The 13,495-nt window shown below is 34.7% G+C and overlaps 1 protein-coding gene across 1 annotated transcript in view; it reads right to left on the reverse strand.

Annotated features, from left to right (window-relative positions):
- The window catches only part of Mib1 (MIB E3 ubiquitin protein ligase 1), a 138,030-nt gene that overhangs the window by 70,591 nt on the left and 53,944 nt on the right, over nucleotides 1-13,495 (reverse strand). The window contains exons 7-9 of the mRNA XM_026388089.2: nucleotides 11,248-11,431; nucleotides 4,838-4,982; nucleotides 2,814-2,947 (exon numbers count right to left, since the gene is read on the reverse strand). Of these exons, the coding sequence (XP_026243874.1) occupies nucleotides 2,814-2,947; nucleotides 4,838-4,982; nucleotides 11,248-11,431 (463 nt within the window). The remainder of the gene's footprint in view (nucleotides 1-2,813; nucleotides 2,948-4,837; nucleotides 4,983-11,247; nucleotides 11,432-13,495) is intronic.

The raw sequence follows: 13,495 nt of genomic DNA on the forward strand, positions 1-13,495 counted from the left end.
AGTAAAGTTAGAGGGTACAAAATGAACATACAAACATCAATGGCATTGTTATACATCAATAGTAAATTATCTGATATAGAAATCATGAAAGTAATTCTATTTATAATAGCTACAAAAATAAATAGGCAGGGCACAGTGGCACATGACTATAATCAATCCCAACAGCTCAGGAGGCTGAGGCAGGAAAATCACAAGTTCAAAGCCAGTCTCAGCAAGTTAGCGAGGATCTGAGCAACTTAGCAAGACCCTGTCTCAACATAAAACATAAAAAGGGCTGAGGATTAAATGCCCCTAGGTTCAATCCCCAGTTACTAACTAACTGAATAAATAAATAAAATAGATTTAGGGTTAGGTTTAGGATTAGGGTTAGGGTTAGTGTTATGGTGAGGGTTAGGGTTAGTGTTAGTGTTAGGGTTAGGGTTAGTGTTAGTGTAGGGGTTAGGGTTAGTGTTAGTGTGAGGGTTAGGGATAGTGTTAAGTTTAAAGATAGGTTTAGTGTTAGGGTTAGGATTAGGGTTAGGGTTACTTTTAGGTAACATAAAAAGGGCTGAGGATTAAATGCCCCTAGGTTCAATCCCCAGTTACTAACTAACTGAATAAACAAATAAAATAGATTTAGGGTTAGGTTTAGGATTAGGGTTAGGGTTACGGTTAGAATAAATTTAACCAAAGAAGTTAAATTTGATGACAGAAATTGAAGAGGATACAAAAGTACAGGAAGACATTTTATATTCATAGATGGAACGAATCAACACTCTTAAAATATCCATACTACATGTAAGATTTGATATGAAATGTCCAGAACACCTCATGTGTTGAAGGCTTAGTCCCGATGCAACAATGTTCAGAGGCTGAAGCTTTTGCGAAATGACTGGATCATGAGGGCTCTGACCTCATCATTGAATTAATAATTTGATGGAATTACTGGGAGATAGGACATAGCTGAAGAAATGGGTTCTTGGAGGCATACCTTTGTCCCTATCCCCTTCCTCTCTCTACAGCTTTCCTCCACCACCATTTCTACTTTGCCTTAGTAGAAATGGAGTCAGACAACCATACACTAAAACCTCTCAAACTATAAATTAAAATAAATATTTTCTCCTTTCTTTTTCTCAGGTATTTTGGTCACTGTACAAACTAACTAACACAACACCCAAAGCAATCTACAAATGCAAGTCCTATCAAAATACCAAAAGACATACCACATGATTTCATGTGAGAATAGAATGATGGTTACCAGAGGATGGGAGAGTAACGGGGAGAAAGGAGTGAGGAAAGGCTGATCAATGGTTATTAAATTACAGACAGAAGTAGTTCTAATATGCTATTACACCATAGCATGACTACAGAAAAAAAATAACATAACTGGATATCAATAAGCTAGAGAAAAGGATTTTGGAATGTTTCCTTTACAAAGAAATGATAACTGTTTAGGAGACAGGTGTTTATATTCTTTTTTGGTGGTACTGGGGAATCAAATCCAGGGCTTTACACATATTCCCAGCCCTGCTTACCCTAATTTAAACATTATAAAATGTATACATTAATAAAAATTTTACATGGTACCCAACTAAAATGTGTGATTTTTATGATTTTAGTATTAGTTAAAGAAACAATTTAAATAAAAGAAAAAAACAAGTTAGATTTACTGATCAAATAAAGAATATATATGAAAACATGCCCATCGCTTCTCGGCCTTTTGGCTAAGATCAAGTGTGAAAACATGCCCTAAAATATTTTTACAAGAACGTTAATAATTAAATGAAGACAAAATTAAGTATAACAAATGTAAATGTGCTTGACAGAATATAAAGGAAATCTGACTCTATCTTTAAAAAAATTTTGAAATTTCAACATCAAAAAAATATTTGTGACTTATTACAAATCTGAAAAATTATTATTTTGCTGTAATTGATATCTATCCAATAAAGCTAAGATGTCACAAGAGTTTTAGAAAAGAAAGTAATACTTTTAAATTATAGCTCTCATCTTCTAACTCTAGCATACTTAAAATCAAACAAAAATACAAAGAGGTGGCAAAACAGCCCTTATAACACAGTGAGGATGATTCAAATTGCCACATCAACTACAACCTCTGGCACTGAATATAATACTGGTACCAGCATGTAACCAATAACAAAACAAAAGTACAATAACTATGCTAGAATGAAAACAGCCCATTTAAAATATGGCTTGAGCTCCACTCCTTTGGGTTCACTCCACAGGCTCGGAAGGTTGACAAGGAACAGGGCTTGCGGGGAGGTGGATAAAAAATATATATGTGTCTTGTAAAAAATAAGTAAAACATGGCTTGCGTGAATGGAAAAACTATAGCATCACCTATGAAGAGTTACAAACACATAACCTCTAATTCATCTACATTACAAATTGTGAAATAGTCAACTTTTACAGAAGGGTACAAGTTTAGATTAAATGTTTTAAAAAGAGATTAAAGAAACTATTTGTAAAATTTACTAAAAGATATTTAAAAGATGTCATATAATCACATTTACATGGAGAAAATTCATTAACATTTCCCAAAACAATTATCACTTAAAAAAAATCTATATGTAAGTTTTGTCAGTCATAAAATACAAAAGAAAATGTCAATTTTTTTTTAAGTGCACACTGAAGAATGCCTGATGCCTGCTTTAAAATACCTTAGAGAAACAAGAAAAGGGGAATAGATAAAACACATGTAGCAAAATCTTAATTATCTAACAAGGAAAAATCTTAATAACTGTTGAATATAAGATTCATTATAACTATGCTATTTTTTGTGTATGCTTCAAAATAATTTTTAAAATGCTCACATCCACATCTGGTCTTTTTAGCAAATCTTCCACTTTAGCAACATCTCCATTGGCAGCAGCCTTAACTAATTCTTCATTGAGGTCACCAGATTCTTGAGTTTCAAATAATTTCTTCAGGAGTTGTGAGAGTCTTTCTGCAAAGCATCAAATAAAGCTGCTAATATAGGAGGATCTCAAACCTTAACTACTAAAAGATAACTATTATCCATATTCCTATAATCTTTTCCTGTTTTTTATTTCTATCATTAATGTTATTTTTTGTACTGAGCTATAGACAACTACCCATGCAAGTTATATAATTACTAATATATGAAGCTACATTAAATTCATGCCCATAAGCATTCTAAGTTTTCTACAATTCCTGTGTTTCAAGTTATAATTGTAGAAAAATAGAGTTACATACTAACAATAATTCAAGATTTAGAAGTCATACTGAAGATACTATGAATGAACACTAGGATGGGAATATGACAATGATACAAACTTCCTTTTATATTTTAAGTAAACCACAGTGCTCTAGAAGCTCAATATTACAGACCTTAGAATTAATCAAAATATCAATGATTATGGTACAAAAGTAATGTGATCTCTGTAGTATCCTGTGATATGCTTTAGGGGCAAAGCAATTTTCAGCTGAAAAAGGACATCTAAATGCTAACAACACACTTCATTAACTGTCAATTTTTTGACGAAAAATAAGAACTCAGGGATAAATGTACAACTTTTTCATACGACTTTTTTTCTAAATATAATAAATTAATAAAGGAACTACCAACAAGTTCTACTCCTTAACTCTTGAAGTAGCTACTGGAAAACAGAGGAATCACAAACTGGAGCTACCCTTCACTCTTTTACTTTGCACATGGTCAGCATGAGATGCCACCCAACCTCAAGGTAAAAACAAACATTATTTGATTTAAACTTTAAGTACACTAGCAAATTACAACAGGAAATAAAACAAAAGAAGAGAAAGGAGAAAACAGCACAAAAATAAAAGTGGAGGTCCCCTAACATTTTCATTTTATATTTCTCCATTTACAATTATGGCTTTATCTTTTTACCTAAATGACAACAATGTACATGTAACATGTTGTAAAATGAACTGAGTTTGTGTACATAAAGCTAGAACACAGGAAGAAAAGACTTTGGAAACAAGTCTCTCCAAGTATCCAGCAAGTTCACATTTTAACATGGTTTTCTACTTATTATGGCATGTATTAATAACTCTTATTAAGTGATAAGGAGAAAAATATGCTAATATTTTAAAATATCCAGGAAGAAAGCCAGTTGCTAGCAATAATGTCGTAAATAAAGAAAAAAAATGAAGCAGTTTAAGAAGTGATAGTTCTTTGACAGAAAAGTTCTGACTACAGTGTAGAATATTGAATTTCAGGTTAAGAAGCCCCTGATAAACTCAAGAAAAAGCACATTATTTATGGAACTTTTCCAGAGAGTACTTCAGCCAGAATAAAGTTTGCTTATCACAAAAGAGAAAAAGAAAAACCTTTAGTGAAACTTTAAAAGATGGTCAGAATTCAACTGAGCCTATGTAATCTGGGAGAAAGCCAAGCACACATACATCATCATCTATATATGAGAACTGAGGAAATTAGCAAAGGTTCTAATGTAAACCATATTACTTTGTTTTACCATATTTTGTACTGGTACATATTATATAATATTATTACTTGTCCATGCATACAATATTATTAGTCATACATGATGGTAAGATTCATTATTACATATTTATACATGCACACAATATAATATAATCTGGCCAATATCATTCCCAGTATTTTCCTTTCCCTTCCCTCCACCCGGTCCCTTTCCTTTACTCTACTAATCTCCCTTCAATTTTCATGAGATCCCCCACCTTTCTTTTCATTTTCCTCCATGGCTTACAGATACAAAGAAGAATGAAATTGTACCATTTGCAGGAAAATGGATGGATAGAACATTATATTAAACAAAATAAGCCACTCAGAAAGTAAATCATATTTTTAAAGAAACAGTGCAAAACGTACCACCAGATGCATTGCTAATGGCTGATCCTGCGGATGCTACCTTGGAAACTGCTGCTGGATTATAAGTCCAAGATGTTCCACAAACTTCCACTTTTAAATCACTGTCTGAATAAATCTGTTGTACTCGGCCAACTTTACCTAAAGTCTTTTCAAAAAACAGATAAGATTCATGTTTCCAAATACATATCATAAAATAAATCAGTGCGTGCACACACACACACACACACACACACACACACACACACACACGTGCCCAGTACTGAGAATTGAACCCAAGGCTTCATCATGCATACTAGGAAAGCATTCTACCACTGAATTACATCCCCAACCCCTTCTATTTTGTTTTGAGAATGGGTCTCACTAAGTTGTCCAGGCTGGCCTAAAATTTGTGATCTTCCACCTCAGCTTTCCAAGTACTTGTGATCATAAGCATATGCCAACACATACAGTTAGTTCTTACATTTTAAAGTATTGACTTTACCTGCTAGGAGTGGTGGCACACACCTATAAACCCAGCAATTTGGGAGGCTATGGCAAGAGAATTACAAATTTGAGGTTAGCCTGGGAAGCTTAATGAAGCCCTGTCTCAAAACAGAAATAAAAAGACTGGGGATATAGCTGAGTGGTAAAGTGTGCCCCTGGTTTCTATCCCCAGTACCACACACACACAAAAAAAGTATTAATTTTACTTGTTCCTAATTTCAAATATTTTAAAGGATATCCATTTTCAAATGGGTTATGTATTATTTACAAACCTGAAAAAATATCTTTAAAAGATATTTTAAAAAGTATTACTTAATACATTAATACATCCTATATAAAAATATTTTAGTAAATACCATTACACTTCCACAAGTATATAAAAGGTCATGATAAAGTCTAACTTGTTCATAAAAACATGTTTTTATATTTAACCCTTTTTTAACCCTATATCTTGAGAACTTGCAAATCAGGTAGTCCAAAATCATGATCAATATAGCTTAGAAGAGGAAATAGGATTTCTTACAAACAAAAAAACCACAACTTAATCCCCCAAAACTCATAGAATTAAAATAGTTTACATCTATGTTTTCCTTTTTGTTTGTTCATATTTTGGTTCTGAGGATTGAAGCCAAGGGTGCTTTATCACTGAGCCACATGCCCAACCCTTGTTAATTTTTGAGATGGTCTCACTTGCAGAGGCTGGACTTTAACTTGTGAACCTCCTGCCTCAGCATCCCTAGTCAATAGGATTACCAATGTGAGTCAACTCACCAGGAAGTAAACTTGCTATTTTCTATATTCATGTTTTGGAATCAGATGATTCAAACATAGATGTAACCCAGGCATAGTAGCACACAACCTCTAATCCCAGAGGCTATGGAGGCTGAGGCAGGAGGACCCTATGTTCAAGGCCAGACTCAGCAACTTAGCAAGGCCCTAAGCAACTTAGTGAGACCCTACTTCAAAATAAAAAATAAAAAGAACTGGGGTATGGGTCAGTAGTAAAGCAGACCCTGGGTCCAATGCCAAGTACCACAGGAAAAAAAAAAAAAAAGAAACAGGATTATTTGATTTATGAGGTTTCTTATGATCCTGTGTTTGGTCAGTGAGAATCCATTCAAGTTAACTGCTGGTCTTCTTATTTTTTTTTTGGGGGGGGGGGGTGGCGGGGACTGGTGATTGAACCCAAGAGTACTTAACCACTGAGCATTATATTCCCAGCCCTTAGTTTCTATTTTTTATTTTGAAGCAGGTCTCACTAAGTTGCTTAGGGCCTCACTAAATTGCTGAGGGTGGCCTTGAATTTACAATCTTCCTGCTTCAGCCTCCAGAGTTCCTGGAATTATAGGCACGCGCCACTACATCCAACTACTGCTGGTCCTTTTAATATAACCTTAGAAATCTTTGATGGCAGTCTGGGGATATAGCTCAGTTGGTAGAGTGCTTACCTTGCATGTACAAGGCCCTGGGTTCGATCCTCAGCACCAAAAAAAAAAACAGAAGAAATCTTTGATGGCTTCCTTGCTATCTAATATGAGGCTCATCTTCAATTCCTTCCAATGGGCTACCACTAACCATTTCTTCAAAGAGATTCTTAACTAAAGCACAAGGATATTTCAAAACCACAACATGGGCACTGAGGTTGGTTATTACTACTAGAATGCTCACTGTTTTCTAGGTCTTTTCATTGACAGAACTGAGCAAAAAGGTTTTGTTTTTTTTCCTTGTTTTGTTATATTTTGAAAGACAAATCATGAGATTAAACATTCTTCCAATTTGAATCAAAGAGAGAGAGTTTTAATTTTATCTCTTCTATATCATATACGTATTGCCCTTCTCCACTTTGATAATTCACTGGGGATAAAAAAATTATGATGTAAGTATTCATTTGATTTTTTGTCACATACAACAATCTCAGAATAACAGCATCAAAACTACTATATAGAAGAAGAGTTCTGAAAATTATGTATTTCTTTTTCATGCAGTTTGTGTATATTCCTTCTGTAAGGATACAAAAAAAAATTACTGTGTTTTAAAATCACATGGAATGGGGGCTGGGGTTGTAGCTCAGGAGTAGAATGCTCGCTTAGCACATGTGAGGCCCTGGGTTCGATCCTCAGCACCACATAAAAGTAAATAAATAAAATAAAGGTATTATGTAAAACTACAACTAAAAAATAAATATTTTTTAAAAATCACATGGAGGGGCTGGGAGTTTATAGTTCAGTGGTAAAGCACTTGCCTGATATGTTTATGCCCTGGGTTCCATCTGCAACACACACACACACACAATCACAATCACTTAGAATTTTCCCTTCTCCATGGTTATGCCAACTGAGGAAATATATTTAGATTCATGTATTTTCTACATGTAGGAAGGAGTCTTCTTTTTAAATTCAATTTTGTTTTACTATTATATAAAATGTGAATGCTTTTAAATCAAATACATAAAATAAGACATATTCAAAGATGTATCCCTTCTAACTTGGTGCCCCATATCCTAGCCTCTTTTAATATAGGTAATTTTGGGGGTAGAGGTGGGGGTATTGGGACACTTAACCACTGAGCCATATCCCAAGCTCTTTTTTTTTTTCATCAAAGATAGAGTCTCCCCAAGTTGCTTGGGGCTTCACTAAGTTGCTGAGGCTGAGTTTGAACTCACAATCCTCCTGCCTCAGCCTTCTAAATCACTGGGATTACAGGCATGTGCTACCACACCCAGCTTCATTACTTTCCTTATATAAAATTTCTATTGTAGTAACAGTTATTTACATTAATTCATTTACATATATACATATATGTGTACATATATATCTCCTTATTCCTTCTTTTAAAAAACATATACATTTATAGATGTACAGATGTATGTATAGATACATATCTCTTACCCGATCTCTTTTAATATTTTGATTTCATCCCAGTTCAAAACTAAACTAAACTAAAATACAACCAAACAGTTTATTGATCTTTCCATAAGCTCTCTTCATTACCACTTCAGTTTTGGATAGTTATACTTTACTTTGTTAAAACATAGTCATTATGTTCTCTCCCCTTTCCATCAAAATTGTCATTTAACCTTAGTCATTTTGGTTGTCTTAAGACTCATTCCTAAGATTACTCATAAAGGACTGATGGAAATAAAATTCTGTGAATTTTTACATCTTGATAGCAATCTGCAGCTATTACACTATAAAGTTACTTTGGTTAAATATAAAATCTTTAGTTTAAAATTTTCTTTCCTAAGTATCTTAAATAAATGTTATTTTCATTGTTTTCTGACATAATATACTAAGATCAGATTTTTTTTTTTTTTTTTTTTTTTTTGTGTGTGTGTGTGTATGTGTGCATGTGTTTTTACTGAGGATTGAACCCAGGGCCTCACACATGCCAGACTAGCAACTTTACCACTGGGCTACATCCACAGCCCTTTTCTTGTTTTTATTGTGAAACAGGTTCTCTCTTTCTGCCTTGGCCTCCAAAGTAGCTGAGATTAAAGACATGTGCCACGGCACCCAGCAAGATCAGATTTTTTCTTAATAGCAAAACGATTTTCCTTCAAGACAAATACTTTGGTTTTTAGCCTAGAAGTCCAAGAAATTTTTTCTTTTCTTAAAGACTTTCCCAGAATATGGTTCATTATCCTATTGTTCTGGATCAATTTTCCCAAGTATGCAATGTTCCCTCCCTCTAATGTTTAGTTTCAAATTCTTAATTTCAAAAGTATTCTTCTAGAATCACAGATTTTAAGGCTGAGGATGTATCTTGGTAGTAGAGTGCTTTCCTGGCCTGCTCTAGGCCCTACATTCAATCCCTACCATTGCAAAAAGTAAAACAAACAAAATGAAAAAATGTAGCATTTGTTTCATTCCATTTGAGTTTTGGTTTTCCTTTTGGAAAAGCTTATTAATATAGCTATATTGGGTATTCCATGTTTGCACTTCTGTGGAATTTTTTTTTTATCTTTTTTATTGTTAAAATTTCCTACTTCTTGGCCGGGGTTGTGGCTCAGTGGTAGAGTGCTTGTTTCACATGTGTGAGGCACTGGGTTCGATTCTCAGCACCAAGTATAAATAAATAAAATAAAGTCCATCAACAACTTTAAATTTTTTTTTAATTTCCTACTTATTTCCTTCTTTTGCTCTATTTTTCTTTAAATATTTTTGTAGTTGTAGATGGACAGCATACCTTTATTTTGCTTATATATATATATTTTTTTTTTTAATATGGTGCTAAGGATCGAACTCAGTGCCTCACAAGTGCTAGGCAAGAGTCTGCCACTGAGCTACAGCTACAGCCCCAGCCCTCCTTCTACTGCTCTTAAGACATTATCTGTTATACTTATTTGCTCTGTGTTCCTGCCAATAAATTAGTCTCCATTTCTTTTTTTTTTTTTAAAGGAGAGAGAGAGAGAGAGAGAGAGAGAGAGATTTTTAATATTTATTTTTTAGTTTTCAGCGGACACAACATATTTGTTTGTATGTGGTGCTGAGGATTGAACCCGGGCCACACGCATGCCAGGCGAGCGTGCTACTGCTTGAGCCACATCCCCAGCCCGAGTCTCCATTTCTAAAATGACCTTTTTGGGGCTGGGGTTGTGGTTCAGTGGTAGAGTGCTCGCCTAACATATGAGGCACTGAGTTTGAGCCTCAGCACCACATAAATAAATAAAAAAAGGTATTGTGTCCACCTACAACTAAAAGATTCTATATATATATATATATATATAGAGAGAGAGAGAGAGAGAGAGAGAGAGAGAAAGAGAGAGAGAGAGAGATATTTAAAAATAAAAAATAAAATGACCTTTTCTCTTCATTTCCTAAAATTTTAGCACATTATTTCTAATTGTTATTTCTTTTTTTATATCCTGTCATTTTCTTACTTTCTCTTAGTTCATTTGGAATTACCAGATTTTGGTTACATTCAGTTTTCTGTGCACATTTTTCTAGTATATTTTCATTGTATTTAGAATTATTCTCTTTTCTCCATAATAATTGTGTACTAGGATTCAACCATGATCCCTGCCACATTTTATGTGGACCTACTCACTCCTTCGTCTGTTGTTAATGAGCATTTGGTGAAAATGTATTGAATGAATAATAAAATTAAACTGTGCTGTATGAGAAGAAAGCTAACCTCAGATGATTCAGATTTTGAGACCCTTATAGACACAGGTCCCAAAAGCAGGAAAGCTGCGGTGGAACTGCTGGAAACTGAACAAGCATATTCCTATCTTATTCAGGGTCTTGGTATCAGGAGAGCCTCTACTGCCTAACACCATATCACATTCCCCATTGTACTATATCAAAAATATTAACACAAGACAGGTGTGATGGTACATTCCTGTAAAATTAGCTCCTCAGGAGGCTGAGGCAGGAGGATCACAAATTCAAGGCCAATCTTGGCAACTTAATGAAATACTCTCTCAAATATGAAATAATAAGGTAGAAGATGAGGCTCGGTAGAAGAGCATCCCTTGGTTCAATCCTCAATACCACAAAATATAAGTTAAAAAAAAGATCAACCACATCCCTTTCTGGACCTTCTCAGGCTAATTAGAAAACAATTTCTAATTTGTTTTCTCCTCTTTTTTTTTTTTTTTTTGGAACTGAGTATTAAACCTAGGGGTACTTAACCCTTAACCACTGAGCCACATAATCAGCCCTTATTTTTTTTAGACAGGGTCTCATAAGTTGCTCACTAAGTTACTAAGGCTGGCTTTGAACTTGCAATCCTCTTGCCTCAGCCTCCTGAGTCACTGGGATCACAGGCATGAGCCACCACACTCAGTGCTATTTCTAATTTCTAAGTGCCAATGGAGGTACAATTCTAAGAAGGTTTATGCCTCTTTTGTTTCCAAAATCAATTTACTTTAAAAAGCTACATAAATAAAGTGTAATCTCTAGCCCCAAACTATCTTATATACTTACTGGAAGCATTGCTTCAGCCCATTCACCATGTCCTCTTTGTAGAAGTTTAATTCTTTCCAGATCATAGCAAACTTGCACAAGATCACCCACTTGAAACTGTGAAGTCCCTCCTTCTGCACCCTGCGCAGCATCTCCACTTCGGACAATGTTTGCTTTAGTGAGAACAGCAGGATTGAAGGTCCATCTACAAAAGCAAAGCCAAAACTCAAAATAAGTAAACTTACTTATTTTAATTTATTTTTTTATAGTTGTAGATAGACAGAATGACTTTATTTATTTCTGATATGGTGCTAAGGATCGAACCCACTGCCTCACACATGCTAAGAAAGCACTCTGCCACTTAGCTACAGCCCCAGCCCAGTAAGTTTACTTAATTTTAATACATTCTTCAACACTACAGGGAGAAAGATCTTATACACATCAAGAGTAAAGAGAGCCTTTGCAACTACCTTCTGAATGATCTGTATCTTTTTTATAATTTTTCTTCATGTTATAATTTTATTATACAAATTTGGAAACAGAGTCATATGTGATCTCACCACCCTCTGGATATTTTTAAAAACTGCTATTGGGGCTGGGATTGTGGCTCAGTAGTAGAGCACTCGCTTAGCATGTGCGGGATCCAGGTTCGATCCTCAGCACCACATAAAATTAAAGACATTGTGTTGTGTCCATCTATACCTAAAAAATAAATATTTTTTTTAAAAAACTGCTATAAAATACATGACCATTGTTAAACTCAAACATTTCAGAACCATGTAAAGTGAAAGTTCCATATCACACAAACATACCTGGATCATCATTACTACCCCACTAGAAACCATTACTAATTCTCTATTATGTATCCTTACAGATCTTCTATCACTATGCTGAATGATATTCATAAAGCTAGAGAGCTGTTATTTTCCATAAATAGGATCATTGTAGACATACATAAACATATCATTCTATTATTTTTTTCTCAGTGCATCTTAGAATATTTACTTTACAATGTGAATCCAACTACAATGTACACCTAAAATGCTCAAAAAAAAACCTTCCTGATTTAAAAAATATATTTCTTTATAATTCCAAAAGATAGGAGGATCCAAGATGGTGGGCCAGAGGGAGGCAGCATTCTGTGTCACTCCAGGTCTCAACTAGTGGGAATACTGCTTCTCTTAGAGTGATAAAGTACCTCTACACAGCTTCTCTCACACAGGAATCACCAATGCTATGCCCTGCGCAGGGCTCTGGGCCTCAACGTTAGAGCAGGACTCCCAACTCCCAACTACTAGCCCACGCAGGGCTCATTAGTGCCTTAGCAGGACGCATCAGCACCAGCGCAGAACTCCCAGACGCCGCTTGGCTCCCACGCAGGACACTCAGCTGCTACCCACCCACAGGAACTCCAGCCACCACTCCCCAGTGGACCCCCATTTACCAAAAATAGACCCAAACTACAAAAGAGTGCACCATTTCCCCAAAACATTGCCAATCTCATAAAAATACTATCTTGTTTTAATTTGCCACGCATGGGTATTTTCCATAATTGTAATCACTGTATTAAAACAAATTTGGATTCTGACTTCTTTACTTTACAAGCATTTTTTGGTCATCAATTACAAATTTATTTTTTATTTATTATTTACAAATTTATTGACCATAAAATATAACTTTGAATAACATTCAGAAAAATGCATTTTTGAAATATAAAATTATAATGTATTGAAAAGATATATATTTTTTAAACTGGTGCATTACAATTATAATTGTAATTATAATTGTAATGCACCAGGGGATTGTTGTTACCTATTGGTACATGCACACGATATACAATGTAACAATATAATTTGGCCAGTATCACTCCCCAGCACTTTCCCCTCACTCCCTACCTTCTACCTCTTGCTCCCCTTCCTCTACTGATTTCCCTTTGATTTTCATGAAATCTGCCCCAATCTTTCTTTTCCTTTTCCTCTCTAGCTTCCACATTAGAGAAAACATACAACTCTTAACCTTCTGAGTTTGACTTATTTCGCATACATAAGCATTTTTTGAGGTTGATACTATCTTCATAACCATCATTTTAATGACTATTAAATATTCCATCAAACAGAAGTGCCACAATGTATAACAAAACTCTTTCCCTAATTCCACACTGAATTCCAAAGGAAAAAAGATCCCTTATCAGAAAAGCTTCTACAGTATTGGTATCATATCATTTCTCCTTAATTCAAGTGCTTATTAGCATACAAAAGATTCTGAGATC

Source organism: Urocitellus parryii, chromosome 13 (genome assembly GCF_045843805.1).
Source record: "Urocitellus parryii isolate mUroPar1 chromosome 13, mUroPar1.hap1, whole genome shotgun sequence".
NCBI classification, from domain to species: Eukaryota; Metazoa; Chordata; class Mammalia; order Rodentia; family Sciuridae; genus Urocitellus; species Urocitellus parryii.